General features: G+C 38.8%; 1 protein-coding gene across 1 annotated transcript in view; it reads right to left on the bottom strand.

Moving 5' to 3' along the window:
• The window catches only part of LOC123866475 (protein O-mannosyl-transferase TMTC1-like), a 155,642-nt gene that overhangs the window by 99,008 nt on the left and 31,355 nt on the right, over positions 1 to 25,279 (bottom strand). The window contains exon 2 of the mRNA XM_045908065.1: positions 292 to 654. Coding sequence (XP_045764021.1) covers positions 292 to 629 — 338 coding nt within the window. The 5' untranslated portion in view covers positions 630 to 654. The remainder of the gene's footprint in view (positions 1 to 291; positions 655 to 25,279) is intronic.

Raw genomic sequence — 25,279 nt, 5'->3', positions numbered from 1 at the left:
CATATATTTAAAAACTAGCTGATACCCGCAACTTCGTTCGCGTGGATGTAGGTTTTTTAAAATTCCCGTGGGAACTCTTTGATTTTCCGGGATAAAAAGTAGCCTATGTGCTAATCCAGGGTATAATCTATCTCCATTCTAAATTTCAGCCCAATCCGTCCAGTAGTTTTTGCGTGAAGGAGTAACAAACATACACACACATACACACACACACACACACACACACACATACAAACTTTCTCCTTTATAATATTAGTGTGATGATTTAAAAGAAAATAGTCTATCACTTACCGAAAAGACAGCGTCGTGAGCGGCCGATACGACTTATGACTGTTCGGATCAGCCATCGGCGTGCCCCAGAAGTCATCCAAAAACAGCTGCTTCAACGAGTTCGTGCCCACAACGTCTCCATTGCTCACTATGGCCGGTATATCATCATGTACGAAATCACCGTTTAAACTGTTCACATAACTGAGCACGGCGGTGGACACCACCATGGCGTATATTGCCAGATCACTGTTGCAGATGGTTTTTGGTGAGCTGGGTTCCTCCCGCACGGTTGGTAGGCGGCGTTTCATCTTTGGGCTGGTTCGAGGGGGCTTTAGTGTCACATTCCTACATCTGCACATTTGTGGTGACCGCTAGTTGTGGTAGCTGGAACAAAAGAGAATATCCTTGATTTAATTAGCATTAGAACTACAAGCATTTTTTTTTTAATTCAGATACCCTAGTTCTTGACTGCAATCTCACATGGTAGTAAGTGATAATGCAGTCTAAGATGGAAGCGGGTATTGGCAGTTTTTATTTAATCCATACCCTTTTGGTTTTTACACGGCATCGTACGGGTACGCTAAATCGCTTGACGGCATGGTTTTTTCGGTAGTGCGGTAAGGCCGAAGCAGACCAGAAATTTAGAAATTCTAAATCCCTGCCGGGATTCAAACCCGGGATCTCCCACTTATAAGACCCACAGCGCTTACCACCTTGGCAGGTAGGCCGTCGAATTTAAATAACTTACTATGTGTGTTGATGGTTGTACTTAATGTCCCATTTAAAACTTCAAAAGTAACAAAGTATAACTTAGAAATGGACCATACCTAACTTCTCAAAAGCTCAAAAGGCTGTATAAAAATTAAGTAAATGATAATGGAGCTAAGTGGGCTAGACTTACAAGGTCATATCGATGCGAAAAACAACTAAATTTTATTAATTCGCTATTCTCTTTTAGGCGATAGAGGCGATATTTTATTTCTCCCGTTCATAAAATAGAGTGTCGGCCTTATTTTTATTCTGTTTTCGCGGAACATGACGAGGGCCGATGCCGTGCAGCTGCCATTAATCTTGCATGCCCGATGCACGCCCCGCATGCTGCCAGCGAAAACCGAGCTGAGAGACCCTTCATACGATATTGTAATGTTTCTGCGTTGTCTATATAATTATACCCGTACTACACTTCTACACCAATTTCAAATCCTTATTTTGCCCCCTTAGGATTGAATTTTCAAAAATCCTTTCTTGGTGGATGTATACGGCATAATAGATATCTGCTTGCCAAACTGCCCGATCAGTCAAGTAGTTTGAGCTGTGCGTTGAGATTCAGTCAGTCAGTCAGTCCTCACTTTTTTTTTCAGATGTATGGATTAATGATAAGGTGAGAAAAGTACTTATTCAAAATAGCGCAAAGAGAGAGAGGTACTTATTCAAAATTTAATTCAAAACATTTCAAACATAGCTCTTATCAGTAACACGGCTTCCATTGTGAGAACTTTCCGAGCCTCCATATCGCATGGACCTCCATAAATTGCTCCGTAAATTCAAGTTATTTATATTTAGTGAGGGGCCCGCATTTCTTTGCCGAAAATAATGTATTTGAGGCACGTTTTCCGACTAGACGAAAAATTCATAACGGCCGATATTTGCGGGTATATTGAAAAATAGTTATTTAGATTAGAGTACCAGTATGAATCAGATTATTTTTGATAGCTAATGCCCGCGACTTCGTCCGCGTGGATTAAAGTTTTTAAGAATTCCGTGGGTACTCTTTGATTTTCCGGGATAAAAAGTAGCCTACGTCTCTTTTCAAGTCTTTAACTTTAGATAATGAGTTAATTATCGAGTTTTTTGCAAAAAAATCACCTGGCCACGCCGTCGTTCCCACCACTACTAAATGACTGACCAGCGTAGGGCGGGCGGTTCCGTATGCGACAAAAGTGGCAACGTTGTATCATTCATACTAACCGTAGAAGTAAAGTTTGTAATTTTGTTTGTAGGAAGTTATATCTGAGACTAATAAACAGATTTTGAAAAATCTTTTACCAGCAGAAAGCTACATTATTCCTGAGTGACATAGGCTATATTTTATTTTTTTTAATTAGAGATCTCTACGAAAATTTTAATGAATTACCCATGCGACGCCGGGGCGGGTCGCTAGATCGCTTTGCCTCCTATAACCGCTTTAAGCACACCATCCTCTATATGAAGGCCGATTTTGTGGGATATATTATTGGAAAATAGTTATTTAGATTTAAGCGCTATGAATAGATTAATCGGCAATATTTTATGGCGAAATGTGCTTCCATGGCGCCGTCGGTGAAATATTAACGGTTTATTACAATGCGTTTAATGACTAAGCAGCGCATTGTTAAAATTTAATTTGAATTCGGTAATATATTGGTCTGATGGTCGTAACAGTGCTATGGATGGAGTTCTATTAATACTCGTAGTTTAGAGTTTTAGACCATCAACATCATCTGAACCCATTGTTGACTCACTACTCAGAACGTCCTCTCAGAACGAGACGAGTTTAGGCCACAGTCCACAACCCTGCCCAAACGCGGATTAGCAGACTTAACACACTTTTGAGAACATTTTAGTGAAATTTTAGGCACGGACGTGTCCTTCAAGGTTTTTAAAAGGCCAAGGGGGTTCCCATGGCTTTTATTTCATTTTATTTTCAGAGATAAAGAGTAGCATAATAATATGTCACTTTCCAGTACTTTTCTATTATTATTTATAACATAACGTTGTAACAATAAAGAGAAAAAGAAAGAAAAAGTTGACAGGGAAGCAGTTATCTCTATAAGAGATCTCTACCAGGGACCCTTGGCAGGGCGAGAGGCTGTAAAGGGAGTAGAATAGGTACAAAAAGATAGAAAGTATTCATGAAAAAAATCTTGTTAGATAATTTTATGTTATATACATTTATATATTAAAAAAATAGGCTTACAAAAACACTTCAACTATACCCACACAAAAAATATAATCACCCCATTGCGGGTGATTGAAGGAAAAACGAATAAACCAACACACTATCACATTTATAATATGAATAGTGATATTGGGTAGGAATATATATAAAAAAGTTACTGCATAATAATAAAATGAATATAGTAGTGAATATTCCAGGTAAGTTTAATAATATAGGTACATGATACAACAGTATTTTCCCGAGTTTATTATCGCCATAAAATTAATCAGCAGCCCGCCTGATGATGTACATAATTTTGTGCCTGATATATCAAATATTCAGAGTACAGAATTTCATGATGATTATTATTATTGTTTGTTTAATATTAAAGCAGTGCAGAAGTTTCATATTGTAAATCACTACCCATGTTATTATGCGAAATTGTGTTGGTTTGTCGATTTTTCTTCAATACCAACGCAACAGAGCAACGGATCGACGTGTTTTTTTTTTCTTGGTTAGTTTTTATCGCGGAAAATCTGGAAACAGGTCCCATCGGATTTTTAAGCACATCACTACCCATTTTACAATTAATGCGAAAGTGAAACTTTCCTACCCCTTCCAAGTTAGCCCACTTCCATCTAAGACTGCATTATCACTTGCCACCTGGTGAGATCGCAGTCAACGACTAACTTGTATTCGAATAAAATAAAAAAATAAAATTTATTTATTTACTGATACTTTATTAAAAAGCGTACTCTACAAAAAAAAAACAGAATGTTGATTGAATAGTCTGAAAGAAAATAGAAACAGTGAATTTTAGAAATTTAATCTCGTCGCTATATTAAATATCAGGGAATTCGATATTTAATTTCATCCTCTTCTTAATATAAGTATTTGAGATGAAGCTCAGTAAGTATTTATGTTTACATTCATCTCAATCAGATATGGCTGCCGGCCAAATTCGATAAACTACGAAATAATTAAATAACAACTTTAAGTAAGTAGTGTCTAGAAGAAAATAATATTATCCAATTTCCAAAAACAAAAAAAAACTTCTTCACAAGTGTAAATTAATTTATAACACCCCCGACAAGTGACGGTTACAGTAACTAGAAAAGAGCTGATAACTTTCAAACGGCTGAACCGATTTTCTTGGATTATAGCTAAGATCACTCTCGATCAAGCCACCTTTCAAAGAAAAAAGTAGATTAAAATCGGTTCATTAGTTTAGGAGCTACGATGCCACAGACAGATACACAGATGCACACGTCAAACTTATAACACCCCTCTTTTAGGGTCGGGGGTTAATAAAATAAAGTATTTCATCCGTGAACTACAAATTTAACTTGGAACGCTTGTGTAAAAATTTTGATTATTACCTACTTACTACATCCACATTGGTACCCTGTGTTACGAGTCACGCTGGCACTTGGCCATCATCTAACTACAAACTTTTATACGTACATAGATATGTAACAGAAGAAGATGTAACTAAGTATCTGCGTATAAAGTTACGTTACTTGTACTTAACAGGGCTCTCTCCGTCACTCGCTTCATACAATCGTAGTTCCAATTTCATTTGAATATTATTAAGCAACCAAAGTCCATGAAATTTTGCAGACATATTCTAGAAACTAATATCTGTGTCTGTGGTGTTTTAGATTTTTCTAAAAATGTGTAGTTTTAAAATTACAGGGGCTCAAAGATTTGTATGTAAATTTTTAAGACCGCGTTACTTTGAAACCGAATATTTTAACAGAAATCTGGAAAACCACAGACATAGATATTAGTTTCTAGAATATGTCTGCAAAATTTCATGGACTTTGGTTGCTTAATATTCAAATGAAATTGGAACTACGTTTATATGAAGCGAGTGACGGAGAGACCCCTCTTAAGTATATGCGTATAAAGTTTGTAGGTAAATAGTTAGGTAAGTACTATAGTAACGACTAGCTGATGCCCGCAGCTTCGCCCGCGTGGATTGGTCAGATCCCCTGCAGCATCAGGATTGAGGAGTTGGACTCCAAATTTTTTATGAAACAATGTCGCAAAGTTCCTCTATCGATTAAAAAAGAAATGACGCAAATCGGTTCAGAAATCTCGGAGATTTCGGTCTACATAGGTAGAAAAACACAACTCCCTTTTTAAAAGTCGGTTAAAAAAGTAGCCTATTTTACGCCCTGGTCAATCCTCTACTTGCCTGTGAAAGTCCCGTCAAAATCGGTTCAGCCGTTCCAAAGATTAGCCTTTTCAAACAGACAGACAGACAGACAGACAGACAGACAGACAAAAATTTTAAAAACGTGTGATTCAGTTATGGTATCGTTCAAATAACCATATGAGCTTAATATGAGGTAGTTATTTCGAAATTACAGACAGACACTCCAATTTTATTTATTAGTATAGATTTGCTACGTTACAGTGTAATCATAAAATTGATACTGACCATATTGACTGTTCTGATTAAAAAGGGGTCCAGTGCAACTAATATATTAAGCAAACATTATATTCATCAGGGCAACGTCGCGTTCGCGAATATTTTCCACATAAAATTATGAACGACACCAAGCGGCCGTTCATTAATTTTATGACGCTAATAAACTCTGCAAAATACACTGCGAGCGGTGAATTAAGCAAACTTGCGATTAAAATTATCGCTACACACGATTTATTTTACGGAACTCGAATTTTACTTTTTGGTTTAACTTGTGAGTTGATTTTTTGGGTTCCGTACCTCAGAAAGAAAGTATCCTTATAGGATCACTTCGTTGTCGGTCTGTCTGTCTGTCTGTCCGTCTGACTGACTTAAGTTTCAGTTAAAACGAGCTAGATTTATGCTAGTGATATTACGCTGTCTCCTTTTAACGGTATTTTAAGAGGGCTCTCTCCGTCACTCGTTTCATACAAACGTAGTTCCAATTTCATTTGAATATTAAGCAACCAAAGTCCATGAAATTTTGCAGACATATTCTAGAAACTAATATCTATGTCCGTGGTTTTCCAGATTTCTGTTAAAATATTCGGTTTCAAAGTTACGCTGTCTTAAAAATTTACATACAAATCTTTGACCCCCTGTAATTTTAAAACTACATATTTTTAGAAAAATCTAAAACACCATAGACCCAGATATTTGTTTCTAGAATATGCCTGCAAAATTTCATGGACTTTGGTTGCTTAATATTCAAATGAAATTGGAACTACGATTGTATGAAACGAGTGACGGAGAGAGCCCTGTTAAGTCTGAAAAAAAAAAGCCAAAGAGCACTCTATAGATCGCAGCCCCAGGCTCCCATTAGATAGGGTGATAGAGTCCCATTGGCACCCCCGGATCCGAAACCCTATAAAGACGAATAAACTAAACTGTGACCTACAGCCGGCGGTACTCAATAAATAACAAACGATAAATTTAACAGAACGACTCGCTAATTTCACTGAAGCTTAAGATTATAGATAAACTTGTTAAATAACAAGTTTGAACTTAAATCACTTAATAACCGTAATTTGTTATTCAAACAAATACTTAAGCGGTTACTCCTTGACGTTGGCTTGGGTTGCGTGCCAATAACTAATTTACGAACTGTAAACTCTTAAGAACTATAATCAAAAGTACTTCAACGTGATTTTTTTCGTTACTAGTCAAGTCTAGCCTATCTTAAAGGTTTTTATCGTGATATACTATTAGAATAAAAACTAATAACTTTTCACGTTTACTCTTTATTATTAAAAAACCGGTACTCGGGTATTTTTTCCAACATTTTCACGAAAATCAAAAACTATTATGCTCAAAAATAAATAAAAATCAGTTTTAGAATGTACAAGTAAAGCCCTTTCCTATGATACCCCACTTGGTATAGTTATCTTATTATATTTTGTAAATTAACAACACACATTTTAATTTTTTTTTTAATGATGTAACCACAAATTGGCGGTTATCAGATTCCTGTATTTGTGCTATAAGACCTACCTACCTACCAAATGATTCTAGGTCAACGGGAAGTACCCTATAAGTTTTTTGACAGACACGACACACGGAGAAACGGACGGACGGACAGATGGACAGACAGACAGACAGACAGACAGACAACAAAGTGATCCTATAAGGGTTCCGTTTTTCCTTTTGAGGTACGGAACCCTAAAAAGATCCCGGATGGGTTCGAAACTAGTCGGGCTTAAATCGACTAAATACGTGAGTGTAGAGCCGTTACATTTTATACTTACGAGCTACGGTATCCTAAGTGTTTATCACACAAATTTATGTACAGCTATAGGTATAAACGTAGGCATGTCCGAATTTAAAAAACATGTTTGACTATTAGAGATATAAATATTATGGCGTCAATTATTTGAGAGAAAAGAACTGAAAAACTGCATAATAATATTAGAAAGATTTAGAAAAGTTAGCGCTTGGATACTGCTAAATTAGGTTAGTCATTATGAATCAAACTTCGTTTGTATGAACTTCTTGGGGACTTCTGGAACTTCTTTCATTATTATTAAGCTACAAAGTTTTAGTAAAAGAACTAAAACTATTGAGATTCAAGATATAAAAGCTCAAGATTCAAGAAAGAAAGATTCAAGATATGACATTGCTCATTTCCATCTTTACCATAGAAATCGTTTGTCTTTGACAGGTATAAGAAAAAATATAAAATCAATGAACCATTGTGTCTCTCCAATAGTGTCTGAAGCACCAATCGGAGAACGACTGAAGATTTCAATTGCCCATTTCTGCAGCTCAAGCACAATCTCTCGACGTTTTCTTGCGGTTTTTCATCAACACAGCGTAGTAAAAAAAAGTTGACAATTACACAAGTCAATACAAAAACACAAAACCTCAAGTCTCTTGCTTTGATATTGATGTTAGTCTGTCACTTTCTCGTTTTATATACCTACTTAGATGTAACAATTTACTATTTTCATATATTACACGACAAAAGGAAAAATGGAGTTGCCTCATAGTCAAAATAAGTAATACCGGTACAGTGCGAGCCCGACTCGTCCATGATGGGTTCCGTACCATCGTATAGGATAAGATACTTTTTAATTTTTTTAACATAGCTACATGACTACTATTTAGCAATGGATATACACACTCTGTGAAAATTTTAACTCTCTATCTATTAGGGTTTATGATGTACAGCTCGCTAACAGGCAGATGGATGGACGGACGGACAGATAGACGGGCAGACAAACGGATAGATAGACCGACAGATGGACAGATTGCGGAGGCTTAGTAATAGGGTCCCATTGGCACTATTCGGATACAGAATCCTAAAAATATTGTATTTTCATCATTTTCTCTCCCCATAAATCTTGGCCCACTTTTTTATCAATTCACAAGGCGCGCTATGAATAAATTCCTCTCAGCAGATGTTATTTGTGATGACAATTTCATTTCTATCTGATTGCTTTGGAAGTCGGTTTGGAATATTAACGAGCCACTTTTACGCTGTTTCTAAATATCATTATTTATTCAAAGAGCTTTTTTTGAAGAATTAACAGATATAAGTAACCAGGAAATATCGGTTTTTTGAAAGACAAAAAATGTTGACAATGCACTAAAATAAATACTTGTAAACATATTTATTTTGTCAGATCTTCTGAAATTGAACAGCCTAAAATAGAACTCAGTTTATAGTTGCTACAAACTAGGCTTCTTGCAGTAAACCGACGACAATACGACATGTTAAAATAGTTTTAACAATATCATGTAAAAGCCTATTGCATCAATCGAAAGCTAAATCGAAGGAAAATGAAAATCAAAAGCTTTACTTTTGACGTATCCTATAAAATTCAATAGAACTCTTTCATTAGTAAACATTCTGAAACAGATGACATCAAACGATTTACAGGGTACACAAACGATACCTAATCAGTTTTTTCGTGTACTTTAGTGCAAAACCGTACTAGCCGATGCCCGCGACATCGCCTGCGTGGATTTAGGTTTTTCGAAACCCGTGGGAACTCTATGATTTTCCGGGATCAAAAGAAGCCTATGTGCTAATCCAGGATATTATCTATCTCCATTCCAAATTTTAGCCAAAACCGTTAAGTTGTTTTTGCGTGAAGGAGTAACAAACATACACACACACACACACACACATACACACAAACTTTCGCCTTTATAATATTAGTGTGAAGTGTGATCTACTCTTTTCAAAATAAGTTGCAATCTTCATCTCATGTTTCTGCTAGAAATCCGGGAACCTAAGTCAAGTTTCTACATCATAAACGCCTTGACCAATCTACCATTACGCATTTCGCGGTCGGGCTGAGTGCGGGCGTAATCCCAGTACTCGCAGCGTCCATTTCCTTCGACGTTTAGTCTCAAATTGCCGCATCGTGCGAATGGCCGGCTTAAAAGCCGCCTCTAATAGTTGTTTCGAAACCGTAATGGCGCGATTAGACGCCTTTTTCTCCCCCGTGAAATATTGCCGGAATGTATGCAGCTTGCAGAGACTTGGTAAAAGGTTAGAGCGGCCAATCGTAACAATTTCATATAAAAAACTATATTTTTCATCTCAATCGCTCTGAAAAGATTCGTTTGCCCTTTGAAATCTGCGTGGAAAGTGGTAATATTGCCCGCTAGCGTACAAAGTACGAGTTGAAATTCGAAATGTCGAACTTGAGGTCTATGGTTGGCGTACTGATATCTTTTTTCTTTCTATTTAAAATACCACATAATTTTAAATACACAAAAATTTTCAATTTTTCTAACTTTCTTTTTTTCTTTTTCACTAAACCAACGACCTCTTTAAAGCACTAACTTACAACTTGTCGTGTCGTACTAATTTTAACAGATTCATAGGACTCGATTTTTATTTAAACTAGCCTTTGTATTGGGACTTCAAATACTGCAGCTACTCGTACAATCAGCAATGCATCTCTTAGGTTATTTAGAGTTACGAGTACGTCTATATTAGTTTACACTAAAAAGAGCCAAATAGTCTTTTATAATCTTGGCTCACATCTTTTGTCGATTTGTCCTATCTGTCTCAAATGTAAACCTTTAAATCTCTTCAATGCAGCCGGATTCATGTATCCGGATTTCGGGCCTTTGTTTTTGTTATGTAAGTTTTGTTTTATTGAAATGCTTGGTTTTAGACTTGGCTCTATATACAGTTTTTTACGGTTTTTATGTCGCCACAAATGTCACAGTTGGGCCATTCTTTGTTTTGTTACATTTCTTTATTATTCTATTTATAACTAACTGACCCGCCCTGGCGTCGCTCCGTTAAAATTTCTGAAAATTGTTTCTTTCTGGAGTTTGTTGTGTGTGTGTGTGTGTGTGTGTGTGTGTGTGTGTGTGTGTGTGTGTTTGTGTATCGTGGGCGTGTGTGTTAACGAGTTAGTGCATGCGTGTAAGAAGTATGTGTACTGTGTGGCCGATATTTCCTACCGTCAGTTTCACCTTTTACATTTATATAGAAGAATATCATAGTTAAACATTGTAAGTTGTAACTCTCTACCATACTGATGTGAATACCTGCAGTACTGTAAAAAGTTCCCGACTCAATTTAGAAAATATAAATTTTCCCATGAAAATACTCCCCAGTAGGTAATAAATAGCCAAAAATATGTAAAGAAAATATTGCAATATAAAAGTGTATATTAATGTTTTCACAGGTGTAGATATTATTAGCTATTCACTATGCAACAAATACAACACTTAACCCTACTGAAGTACAAAACCCCTATTAGTACCGACACCTAACAAAAATGCGTAAAACCGCACAATCATTGCACGTACAAAACCGCGCAATGACGACGGCTTATTCCGCCCTCATAAGTGAGTACAAGTTTAGTGTCAGTATGAGAGTTTGCGTTCCACAAACGTTTTTTTTTTAAAGAATAATATACTTACCCGTATTAATCATGACTAACATTCCCCCTTTCCCCGCCAACTGAGCGTAAAGCTTGTGCTAGGAATACGTACGACAATTTACAGGCAACGGGTGGATTATGAACAGCCAACCTGTTGGATTTCAGGCCGCTTTATACCGTTGCGCTATCGGGCTTAAAATTGACCTTAACTGCCTTGTTAAATCTCCAGTTCATTCAAACATCTACCACCGCTCCAAGCAAAAACTGTGAAAAATAAAATAATACTGAATGATATATGTGGTAATATTGAATGCATGGCTTTAAATCGGGGACAAGCGATGGTAGCCTAGTAGTTAAGACGTCGCCCTCCAAGTCAGATAGTCAGTCAGTCAGTTAAATATCATTTGCTTTAACGGTAACGGAAAATATCGTGAGGATACCTCCATGCAAGAGAGTTCTCTATAATGTCTCAAAGGTGTGTGAAGTCTGCGATTACACACTTAGTCAACGTGGTAGACTATGGCCAAAACACTTCTCATTCTGAGAGGGCAGCAGTGAGCTTGATATGGACTAGTGATGATAATGAGGACTTTAAATCAAAGACCTTTAGGTTCATTTTATTTTGACGTTAAAGTGTCTTCGCTCGAACTCTACCAACGTTGGAATCTCATACTAACCCTACAGGCCTAAAAGGCCCCAGCGTTTTCACGTACATAGCACTTATCTCTCGCAGAACAAAAAACTCGAGCATGACTTTCATTTTCATTTCCCCACTCAGGAAACCATCACGGTCGTCCGTGCCCGGGTAAAGCGGGCCGAGTCATTTATCGACACCCATAAAAAAGCGATAGTTGGGTCCTTTACACCCCATAACGACGTAGGGTCGAGATAGAGGCTTGCGGGGGATTAACTAATAAACTACACGGGGGCGGTTGTTAAACATTTTATCCCTTATTTATTCAGTTGTTTACTTAGCATTCAAGATCAACAGATGATGCTTCTTAAAGTTACTAACTGACTGCAGGATGGAAGCTATTTCATCAAAATGCATTAAACAGATGATTCATATAAAGGCAGACAGACACACTTTCGCATTTATAATATTAGTACGGATTACTTTAGTTAGATAGTTTAACAAGTCATAATTAATTGCTCTGCCAAATAGATTTAAAAAAAAAAGTGTAGCCATTGTCACTCTGAAGGATGCATTCTAACCCCATACATTGAAATTTTACCATCTGCATTTAGAAGTCATGGTGTATCAAAAAACTCACACACCTACATAGTACATGAAACCTGAAAACATTACACAAATCTTTGTTTAGGCAGACGTGTAAAAAGTACGTTAGTTGGGTTCCGTACACCCTGTAAGGACGGTAATAAACTACAGAGGGATAGTTGTTAAACATTTTATCGCTCATTTATTCAGCGCACGTTGTTTACTTAGCATTCAGGATCAACAGATGATCCTTACGTTTGAACAGATAGCGTGATCTACATGTCGTACAAATATTACGTGCAAAGATTTTTTGTCATCCATACTAATGTGATAAATTTGGTTTATTCGTTTGCCTCTTTTTCTTAGCCCTTGACTGCGATTTCACCTGATAATACCTAAGTGATGATACAGTCTTGTGGGAGGCTTCGGCCATGGCTAGTTACCACCTACCGGCAAAGTCGTGCCGCAAAGCGATTTAGAATTTCAGTTTAGAAACTGGAAAATGATTCAGGGATTCATTACAATAAAATAAATACCACTATGCCAGATAGAAAAACGAAAACGTTGAGAGATGTTAAACTATCAGTCTGAACGTTTGTGATATTTTACCAATTTAGAAAACTCTTCAGTTGATAGGAATGGTATTTATCAAGATATACGATAGCGCTGTCTAGACACATTATTTTATGTTAGTGTGGAATGTGGATCTTAGACCAAAAATGTGTGGATATAATATTTCAGAATAAGTGGTTGAACCAACGAACACTCACATCCACACTTAATATTATAAATGCGAAAGTGTGTCTGTCTGTCCATCTGCTAGCTTTTCACGGCTCAACAATTTAATCTCAAGGAAGGACATAGGCCACTTATACCTACCGGAAAATTAAAGGCCCATCCTATAAACCAATTTTTATGAAATTTGGTACAGAGGTAGCTTGCATCCCGGAAATTGACATAGACAACTTATTATCGCGGGAAATCAAAGAGTTCCCACTGGATTTTTGAAAAACCTAAATCCACGCGAACAAAATCGCGGGCATCATCTAGTGTTTCAATATAAAGTCATCATCATCAACGCCTCGCTGGCTCACTACTGACCACGTATCTCCTCTAAATGAGTAGTTGGGCCATAGTCTGTCACGATGGCCCAATACGGATCGGCAGACTTCACAACACTTCTGCGAACATTATGGAAAAGTCTGAAGTAGGTTTCCTCATTCTTCACCGTTAAATTAGTCAGTCACTTCACCATCAGTTAATCATTTTAAGCATATCCATACTAATATTATAAATGCGAAAGTGAGTCTGTCTGTCTGTCTGTCTGCTACCTTTTCACAGCCCAACAGCTTAATCGATTCTGACGAAATTTGATACTGGGTTATGGGTTAGCTTATATCCCGGGGACGGACATAGGCTACTTTTTGTCCCGGAAAATCAAAGAGTTCCCACGGAATTCCCAAAATCCCATCCGCTTAATCGATTTGTATGTTTGGTACCGAGGTAGCTTGCGTCCCTGTAAACATAGGCAACTTTTTATCCCGGAAAATCAAACAGTTCCCACGGGATCTTTAAAAACCTACACGCACGGATGCACGCGAACGAAGTCACGTGCATCCTCTAGTCTTTGATATATCTAGAAGAAGATAAAATTAAGATATACTGTTAAATATAATATGTACTTACATAAAATTATTATTTCGCAACGTCAAAGCTCCGAATTCATCCTCAGAATATGAAATGCAAATATGCATAGCTCGTTCAATTTCCTTACATCTCCAATTTCTTGGCAACTGCTGAAGGGACAAAAACAGTCGCGAGACTATCTCGCAATCGCGTTCTCGCCCAACTATGATTTATCGCACGGGTCGGACATCGTAATAACTCCCGGACTGCCATAAATCAGGCGGCGGCTATCCTGAAATCTTCTCCGTGTGCGATAATCGAGTAACTTTTATGCGGTTTTCGGTAAGTGCATTTTCGCGCCCGAGGCATATTGGCGCAGTTGGCGTAAGGCAATGCATCTTTTCTAAGATTTTCCAAAGTATAAGTGCCTAGTACCAACTGAATTGTACCTCCACTATACCTATTACAAGTAAGTACAGCAGTTTGAAGGAATATGAACAAAACCTGAGATTTTTTTTTTCTCACAACGAATTCTACCTATACTCATATTAAAATGCGAAAGTGTGCTTGTTTGTTCTCTTATTGGTTTGTCCTTCAATCACTTTTTTTTTTTTTTTATTATATAGACTAGCGCTTGGCTGCAACCAGACCTGCTAGCAAGTGATGATTCAGCCTAAGATGGAGCGCGCTTGCCTAGAAGTTGCCTATTCACTCTTGACTTGAAGGTACCAGGTACCCATATTATAGGTGGAAGGGAAAACTGACGCCGGAAGGGCGTTCCATATCCTAGCGGTTCGAATTAGGAAAGAGGAAGCAAGCACTATACCTATTACAAGTAAGTACAGCAGTTTGAAGGAATATGAACAAAACCCGAGAATTTTTTTTCTCACAACTAATTCTACCTATACTCATATTAAAATGCGAAAGTGTGCGTGTTTGTTCTCTTATTGGTTTGTCCTTCAATCACGTCGCAAATACAAAATTTATACGTTATTTTTAATACATTATAATTGAGGTTCTATGTATTAGAATTAGATATCTATCGATTGTAATAATGTAGGTACGTAATTTACTTGTAATCGCGTAAGAATGAACTGTATTTAACATAATAGTAGCATGGACTGGAACAATGAATTCCACTACTATACTTCCTTAATGACGATGATAACATTGAAACTCAGTGCTTTTATGTAAATTAAAAAAATATCGATAAAAAATATTCACTAAGAGATAATTGACATTCATATTTTACTAGACGATGCCCGTTTTCATCGACGTGGATATAGATTTTTAATCCCACGCGAACCGTTTAATTTTCCCGGGATAAAAAGTAACCCATGTGTTAAGTCAGGGTGTAAGCTACATACATTGATGTCGAAACCACCCCTTTAATTTGCTCTGTGGCTATATCCATTCCCCGTCATTGTGGCGTAAAGGAGTAACAAACATACGAACGATGCGTAGACGTATAGACCTGTAGAATGTAAGACCTAAATCCAACGTAGGTATAACACGCGACAGGTCGAGATGGCAATCGGGGTAGGGACGCCCGCACACCCGCATAGCCTCCGCACTAACCCGGTGCGTGATTTCGCGGGGGACGTGCGATTGTGCGGGGCGTCCCCCCGCCTCATACCCCGATTGCCATCTCATGTCGCGTAGGTACTATACCTATCTATTTATGTCATCACTGCCAACATGCAGAACATTACACGTTCAACACAAAGTCGACTGACACAGCTTTCCTAAGTCGGTGGTGTTTATAATTTCAGATGAAGATCTTTCCAGCTATTAATAAAACAGCATTAAGTACTCGATTTAAATATAAAACAGTCCCTTGAATTTAATATAACAGACTTCAAAGGGTGAAATGTAATTTATTTATCCGGGATAGCGAGCTGTTACCCTGGCGCTCTTTGATTACGTTACGTAATTTCACCCGATGCTTTCTCTGTGGGAATCAGTTTATGCAGAGCCTACTCTCAAACTACCAAAGATAGAAAATCCTTATCTCTTGGTACCACGACAGAATTAATCATCAACATTATCAACTGATACGCATAGGTTTCTTGTGGGGATTTCCAAACGCAACGATCTTGCGCCGCCTGAATCCAGTGGCTCCCTACAACTCGTTTGATGTCTGTTCATCTAGTGGAGGTCTTCCAAGGCAAGGTCGCCTTTTTGGGACCTCAACATCTATCAGTTGTTCAAACTGCCCAATGCCACTTCAGGTTCGCAACCCGTTGAGCTATTTTGGTTGCTCTGGTTTTCATCATTTCTGATTTGATTTGACGTAGAAACTCTCCATCGCTCGCTGAGTGACTTATGAGGCCCATAGTTAGTTATGTCTCGGATTGAGGTTGCCACCTGACACTTCTTGATTACGAGTAACCAGCATCAAAGTACGGGTTTCAGATTTTTTACGGGAGACAGTGTTTTACATAGATTTTTTTTAACACCTACCTGGTAGAAGTTTAAGCTAGAATAAAATTACTTATTAGCCCATAGGCTAGATCGTAGTAGGAATAAAGCTACCATTATATAATGGAGCTTTATGGTAAGGGAAAAAAAAAAAAAAAAAAACACCTACCTTCGTATTGTTTGAAGAAATAGCTTGTAAAAGCTCTTAATTTTGTGAAACAAATGTATAAAAATCTTTGCACATTAACTTAAAATTCCATTTTTCCGCCTTCACAGTATCAATACCAATAATAGTCGATTTCGGCTACTCGGGTATTGGTCCACGCATTGCCGCACAAGGGAAATAATATTCCATCTACCGGACAAATCGGCAGAGTTTGGTTTCGGAAACCAGTAAACGGCTGAATCTGTAATAAATACGGGAGCCTTATTTACCCCGTATTTTATTGTTGCAATTACGGGTTTCTGTAATATCATGATTCATGTTCTGAAATACTGGGTAACCCGTAAAATACGGGGCATCTGGCAGTCCTATATCGGATCCATATGGCATCACTGGTAACTCGCATTGTTCGACGACTTATCACTGTAAGGTACAAATTGTACAACACTTATACTTACTCTTGATAGGTATATAAATGCGTGTAGGTACATCATACAGCTAATCGCTTAAGAAGCCCTCGTTCCTCCCCTCCTAATTTACGGGCACATAACGTCCGCAATCTCCTCCGACACACTATTATCCCGCGCTCAAATTAAGCGGGAACTGTTTTATCAACCCGTAAATGACTTCGGCTGGAAGAGGCTCGGAACGCGCTGTGTCGTTCGAAAAGACCGAAGAAATAAACACAGGATTATGTTGCGTCAGGTTTGCGACTAAATTTATGAGTGTTTTTACCCGACTACGGCAAATTCAAAAGGAAGGGTTGTGATTTTAGCAGTCTATATATGAATGTATGTTTGTATTTGTTTATATTCCACCATAGCGCCTAAACCACCTAGGTGACTATGATGAATGAAGTGTGAAAAGTGAAAGCGATTTGTAAGTCTCACAATGTTAAGTTATAATATATATGTATGTTGGGTCACTTATTACTGATTCAATTAAACTCAGACTTCACCGTAGATCATGTATTTAATTTACATAGCAACAACAGAGCTTATCTACTTATAAACTATGTACATGCCCAACCGAGTTGGTAGGCGCCAACCAACTGCCCGACTCTGCCGCGCGCAGGCGGCTCATTCCATTTTACTTACATCAGCCCTTTTAGTCCCCCACAATATTCCCCCCTTTTAAAAAAAAAAAAAAAAAAAAATATTTTGTTTCTACAACACACAAAAAATTTTTATATAGTGATTTCAAACATTACTACCGAGCTCACAGGTCGCTTTGTTGCTGACTACGCGCCACTTGGAATGTAGATCGCTATAATTGTAAACAAAGGCTTCACATTACGGTCACTTGATGTGGGACTAAAAGTTACACGCGCCTAACCGACTTGGCACAATAAGTGGTACTCAACACTATTAACACATAACAATAAATTTTCTTCAAAACTTGTAACGTTCTTTTATTTCCTAGATACCTGTAAGGGCCATGCTAGGGTTTTATATTTTACGACACATTCCTACATCTACAACACATTACGAAATACGAGCTCCGCTTATTACACATATTCCACTAATACGTTTGGTTCTGCGTGACACCCGGTAGGGTGGATTGGATCCTTACTGTCGGGACCTCCAATCCGACACTAGCAGCCTCTTTACGTAGCCACTTCCCAATCTTTTTCCTGATTTGGTTCCTTACACCATAGCAGTAGATTATACATAAAAATATCGTTACAGTGCCCAGCAATGCAAACAGCAAGTTAATTTTTGATTCTAAGTTTCCGTTATTCGACACGGTCTGTTCAATAGCCACATTATTCTGGTTCCTTTCCTCTTTACTCTGACCGTAACCCATTGTTGCTCTCGCTAATAGATACGTATATGTACTGTAACTACTTAACAAATGATTTCTATATTATTTAATTAATTAATATATACTACTTGTTACATATTCTGCTCACGTTCGACCTAATTACTGTGTTGCATCTGCTTTACGTTACTGCGTAATATAAAAATATACAATAAAAATACACCATTATTTTTCTGTATTGCCTAACTCATTACTCAGCAAACCGCACTGGTCTAATTATTCTACGGCCGCTACGTGAGGTCTTTGGCGGCATGCAGTTTTCTACCTTATCACTTGGCGTTATAATCGGTTCCTTATACTCACACCGCTCGTCAACCTCGTCGTTTAATATGAATGCAGGCTTCAGTCTGTCTATTGATATATATAACTCCCTATTAGGTAGCTGAATTAAAAAACATTTTTTGTTCCTCTTGATTACCTGGTACGGACCTTGGTACGTGGGTGTTAATGGCTTCCGTACCGCATCATTCCTTACAAACACATGCGTACACTTGTGTAACTCGGGGTGGCAAAACGTCTCTTTAGGATCGGTGCCTTTCCGAGTTACGGGGTTAAAACTATGCAACGTCTTGCGTAATCTGTCCACGAATGTGTACGGGTCATTACCTTTGTACGACGAACTTTCCGCGAAAAAATCGCCAGGTAACCTGATATCATGCCCGTACACCATTTGCGCCGCACTTACCCCTGAATCACTCCTGCATGCTGCTCGGAGACCTAGTAAAACTGTTGGCAACTCCTGTACCCAACACTCGCTACGAATCATTCTTGCTGTAATTGCTGTTTTGAGAGACCTATGCCACCTCTCAACCAACCCATTACTTTGTGGGTGATACGGGGTTGTCCTGATACGTTGCACCCCCATTAATTTCATGAGATTCTGGAACACTTCCGCTTCAAACTGCCTGCCCTGGTCCGAAGTCAGCCATTTTGTTCCCCCGAACCTGCTGCACCACCCTGTATATATTACCTCGGCTACCGTCTCCGCTGTAATGTCCTTGATGGGCAACGCTTCCGGCCATCGTGTGTACCTGTCGACGATGGTAAGTAGGTATCTGTATCCATCTTGTGATGTCGGTAGGGGCCCAACTATATCGACATGTATATGATCGAACCTCTGGCATGGTGGAAAAGACTCTAATTTTGAAAGTGTGTGCCGACTCACCTTGACCTTCTGGCATTCAATGCACGCTTTTGCCCAAGACCTGACATCCCTATTCATATCTTTCCACACGAACCGTTGTGCTACCATCTTGAGGGTTGCCTTAACTCCGGGGTGACTTATATTATGAACCGCTTCAAAAACATGCCTCCTGAACTTCCCTGTTATGTATGGCCTAATACGGTTCCCTGTTACATCACAATAAATGCCTTTACTAACGTTAGGTATGCTAACACGTTCCAACTTAAGACTGCTTACATTGCAATCGTTTCGTAACCGCATGACCTCATCGCTTACCTCCTGGTCCCTAGCTAATTCCTCGTAATCGATTACCGTTGGGAAAACAATGGTCTCTATTCTCGATAATGCGTCCGCGACCGGGTTCTGATTTCCGGTGATATGTTGTATATCGCTGGTAAATTCGCTAATATACAACAATTGCCTGACTCTCCTTGGGGTCTCTTTTTCTGAACTTACTTTAGTTAGTGCAAAAGTTAACGGTTTATGATCCGTAAATACTGTCAGTTGCCGTCCCTCGATCATATTCTTAAAATGTGTGATAGCCATGTAGATCGCTAGTAACTCTCGATCGTACGTGCTATACTTGCGTTGCGCATCGGATAGTCGCTTGGAAAAATAGCCTAAGGGCTTCCACACACTGTTGACTTTCTGTTGCAACACCGCGCCTACACACGTATCTGACGCGTCTGTCATGAGCGCTAAAGGAACGTTAGAAATTGGGTGCGACAATGTAACGGCGCTTTTGAGGCTTACCTTACATTGTTCGAATGCTTTTTCTGCCTCGCTGTTCCAATTGATTTTTGTCTTATCGTGCTTTTTCGCGTTATGCAGAAAACTATTAAGATGCGCATGGTGTTGAGCTGCATTTGGTAAATGAGACCTGTAGAAATTTACCATTCCTAAAAATCGTCGGAGCTGTTCAATACTTTCGGGCTTAGGGTAGTCTGCGATCGCCTTAATTTTATCGGGCAACGGACTGATGCCCTCTCGGGTTACCGCGTATCCTAAGAATTCTATTTCGTTGCGACCAAACGAACACTTGCTCGCGTTTATTGTAATGCCTACTCTATCGAAACGCTCACAAATTAACCTAACATGCTCTCTATGAATTTCTTCCGTTTCACTCGCTATAATGACGTCATCGATGTAACAAAACAACGCCGATTTTTCGCCGGCTGTTCCCTTGATGTATTCGATCCCTTGCAAAACTGTATGGTCCATGAATCTCTGAAACGTCTGTGCCGCATTTCTTAAGCCAAAGGTCATGCGAGGGAATTCGAATAAACCAAATGGGGTAATGATCGCCGTTTTCTCTATATCTTCCGGGTTAACTAAAATATTGTGGAAGGCTCTATTAACATCAATTTTAGAAAAAAAATTCTTACCTGTTAAACAGTACGTGAAGTCCTGTAGTCTCGGTACTGGGTAGCGGTCTGGTTTCGTTATCGCGTTGAGGCGTCTGTAGTCACCGCAAGGACGGATTTGCCCGTCTTTCTTCGGAACCACGTGTAGCGGACTGGCCCACTCGCTCTTTGATGGGCGGCATATACCTATTTCCTGCATTTTTCTAAACTCTTCTTTAACTAACCTATATCTATCTGGGGGCAACGGTCTCGCTTTAGCATAAACAGGCGGGCCGGAGGTCTCTATATAATGGTACACATTATGCTCAGCCTGGTCTAAGTTCTCCTTAAAATTAAGTGGTTTAGTAATGTTGGGGAAAGTGGACAGAATATCATGATATTGCATTTTACTATCGAATGTACTAATCGACGCATCGTTACACTTAACTAGCGGTCCTGCTACCGTTAACCCTGTGACTTTGTCAATTATTTTCTTTGAGCTAAGGTCTACTATAAGCTGGAAATGGCTCAAGAAATCTGCACCCAATATTGGTTGACTTACGTTCGCAATTACAAAACTCCACTTAAATGCTCTTCTTAAACACAAATTTAACTCTAAAGTTATTGTCCCAAATGTTTTTATCTCTGAGCCGTTCGCAGCGAACAACTTATATGACTCACTGTTTTTAATATATTGTTTACTCACTTTTGAGGCTGGAATCACACTAATATTAGCCCCTGTGTCCACCAAAAAACGTAAAGCATTTTTCACATCAAATACACTGAGACGGTGATTGTCCAAAACAGCGACAGAACTCTGCGTCTCACCTGAGCCTGCCGCGCCTAGTTTTCCGACCTGCCCTTCCAACTGCACGGCTGCTCGCACCTTTTCGCTCTGGATCCGAACTTGTAGTGGAAGTGACATAACCAATCCGGACTAGCTGGGCTCCGCCTTGGCGAGCCTGCCCTGGTCGGTCTGCCTCTTGAGCTGGATCGACCTCTGGGAAATCCTCGATTACCCCTGCTCCTACCGACTTCCTCACGTAGCGCCGCTATCTCTGTCATCATTTTGTTTATCTGTTGCATCACCTCACTGCCCGTCCTTTCCGGTGTCTCGCTGCTTACCGCTGCCGTCTCTCCTGTGATTGGCTGCATATTCTCCATCACTTTGTCTGCGATGGCGGCTAGGTTGTCTACTTGTTGGTCTTGACTAGCTGCGAGCACTGTCTTCACGGGTACCGGCAGTCTTGTTATCCATAGATTCTTCACCGTCTCATCGCTAGCCTTGCTGTTTCTTGCCAGCTCCTTCATCCTGCGCAGGAGCTGTGATGGTTTTTGAGTGCCCAAATCTAACTCTCCAACCAGCCTCTGGAATTGTCGCTCCGGTGACTCCTCATAAACTTGTAAAAGCCGTTCTTTTAACACTTGGTATTTATTTGTTTCAGGTGGGCTGTAAATGATATCAGCTACCTGCTGAAGCGCCTCGCGATTTAATTTCGATACAACCAACTGGAAACGGCACTCGTCTCCCTGCTTCTGAGGGGCTATGGTCGCCTCAAATTGGGCGAACCAAAGTCTAGGCATCTCTCTCCAAAACTCGGGTATTCTTGCCGACACAGAGATACTTGCCATACCTTCTTCCACTTTCATAACCTGCGGCGCACCCTTCTGAGGCGAGCCTATCGGGTTCATTGTGCTTGAATTACCGTACGACGACCAGGTTGCGCTTTGTTCAGCTGCGGGGTCACCACTGTTGGGTCACTTATTACTGATTCAATTAAACTCAGACTTCACCGTAGATCATGTATTTAATTTACATAGCAACAACAGAGCTTATCTACTTATAAACTATGTACATGCCCAACCGAGTTGGTAGGCGCCAACCAACTGCCCGACTCTGCCGCGCGCAGGCGGCTCATTCCATTTTACTTACATCAGCCCTTTTAGTCCCCCACATGTATATAATAGTAAGTAATATTTAAGTTAATTGAAACGAAATAATATATGAGAATGTTCAGTAAATGAAACCTACAATTACAAGAACATTGGAAGTAATAACAGTCTAGTAATGATATCAAAACAAACAACTTTCGAGACAGTTCAGTAAAGCCAACAATATCTAAAAGCAGACGGATTACCTGAAGTAAAGTTAGCCAGACTGTACCCGCACAGAATTCTAATATACCTAACAGAAATTGTATTCCGAGACAATAAAAAGAAAACAATAAGCCAAAGAAAATAATAGAAGAGGGACCGATCTGAATTTATAAATAAAGCAATAATAATTTCAGACTTTACAAGCACGAATTTTGTGAATTTCATGAAACGCTAATAAAGCTTTTAAGTCCCGGAAGAGGGAAAATTGTATTATCTATTAAAACAATATTTAGAAGCTGTCCCCATTTCAAACAATTGGCGTGAAGTTAGCAAATTTCCGTGCTGACAACCGAAGATTAAACAGATTTCCGGTAAGACGCCTTCAAGAATCAGTTACTTTCGAAGACATTTGCTTAACTAATGATTTTAAGGTTATTTCGTGGTTTAACGACATAATTTAATGTATATAAGGAGTGCATACCGCAATTAGTTCAATAGTTTTATTGGTCGATATTTGGACTCAATAATCGTGGTATGTACTCGTTATATAACCATGGCATTCCGAACCAGTGGTAAATGCTTTTGACGATTCAAAAGAACTTTTAAAAGTCTAATTGAATAAAAATATTTTGAATTTTTATACATTAAAATATGGCATTTCCTTCATTTCAAGGTTCATCTAGTAATAAAAGCCATTATTAATTAAAAAAAAGCTTACCTATGCTACTTATTAATTAGTAACACTGCTAATAAATAGTCATCCATGTTCGGTAGAAAATTAAATGAGTACCTATCTAAGTTAAGGATCTTAAGTTTAGATTAAAAAATCGGCCCAGTAGTTTAGGCGCTACGGTGGAACACAGAGAATCTGGATACAAACATACACACATATTTACATACATACATAGACTACTAAGACTATTATCTCTTCGAAGCAGGCGGGAAATACTTGATTTGTGCTTTCTACACAAATTATTACAAAATAAAATTAAATGTAGTAATCTCCTCAATCGGATATCCTTGTCTATTCCGCGTAGGAACACCCGTAGCTGTATATCCCCTAAAATCTTCTATATACCTTTCGTTAAATCACATCTCGGGAACCAAGCCCCAATTATACGTATGTGTGCTAAATATAATGAGCTATCTAAAACGATACCTGGCATCGACATATTCCATGACTCGGCTATTGCCTTCAAAAAAAAACTCACCGACCATATTTTATCCAAAGCTAACTGACTGTATTTTTTAGTACTTAACCTTTGTTTAACTTAGCTATAGTCATTTTATTTTTATTTCTTATAATGTAATTATGTTTCATATACCTTTTATTTAAGTACCTACTTGTATGTATCTATTATATCTGTTAAGTCTATTGTAATATAAAGTTTACTGGCGCTCTACAAAAATGTTGTGGGCGCTAGTTATTGATATACATATCGGTCATGTAATAGTTTGTAAGTTAGTATATATAAAATGTTAAATATGTATATTGTTAGCGTCCCTTAATAAATAAATAAAAAAAAAAATAAGACTACTAGAATCATAACCCTTCCTTTCGGCTTTGCCGTAGTCGGGTAAAAAACATACAAGCGTCTTTGCCGTCGTCGTCACTTCCACGCTACGCCATGGTGTTGCCCCGTCTGAATCCAGCGGCTCCTTGTAATTCATTTGATGTCGTCTATCCTCTTATTGTCTACCAACGTTGCACTTTCCAATGCGAAGTCGCCATTCCAACACTTTAGCAGCTACGGTCATATTTGTGCTACGAATATGTGCCCCACTTATAGCCACTTCAGCTTCGCAATCCGTTATGTGTGTATGTATGGTCTAAATCTTCTAGGGATTTCATTTCTGATTTGGTTACTTAGAAAAACTTAGTGCGGCGGCGATCTTCTCACTAAGCATCCAAACCTGTGCTACCAAAGCGACTTCTAAGCGGAACATCAGCCGCGCGGCGGTCGCTGCCTGTAACATTGGCACTATCCACACCTTCGCATCAGTGGGCACGTATAGATTCGCGTCGTGGACGCTCCCGCAAGACTCAAGTCTCAAGACGCGACGGTCTGCCCGTAGCTTTAATTGAGTTTTGCGCTCAACGACGACCTTCTGAAAAGTAAAGATCCCGCTCCCTCACCCCCTCAGTTTGACGGTTAATAAAAGCCCAATAGAGGCGTAATCTGAATTGCTAATGTTATTTTTCTTTAAATTACGCCTCCGCGCCTTGGATTAAGAGGCCATTATATTCAAAGACTGTTTACTTATCGACGCGGCCGGGGTCTTTTTTATCGGTATTGTAACCGATACAGGGTTTGTTTGGGTTTTTCTTTCGCAGAGTTATGTTTCTTTGGCTTCACTTTGAAGATGTTATGATAATCTGAATCTCAACTTTCAA

Source organism: Maniola jurtina, chromosome 6 (assembly GCF_905333055.1).
Source record: "Maniola jurtina chromosome 6, ilManJurt1.1, whole genome shotgun sequence".
Lineage (NCBI taxonomy): Eukaryota > Metazoa > Arthropoda > Insecta > Lepidoptera > Nymphalidae > Maniola > Maniola jurtina.
Note: the sequence above shows the minus strand (reverse complement) of the source record. Positions and strands in the feature narration are given on the sequence as shown.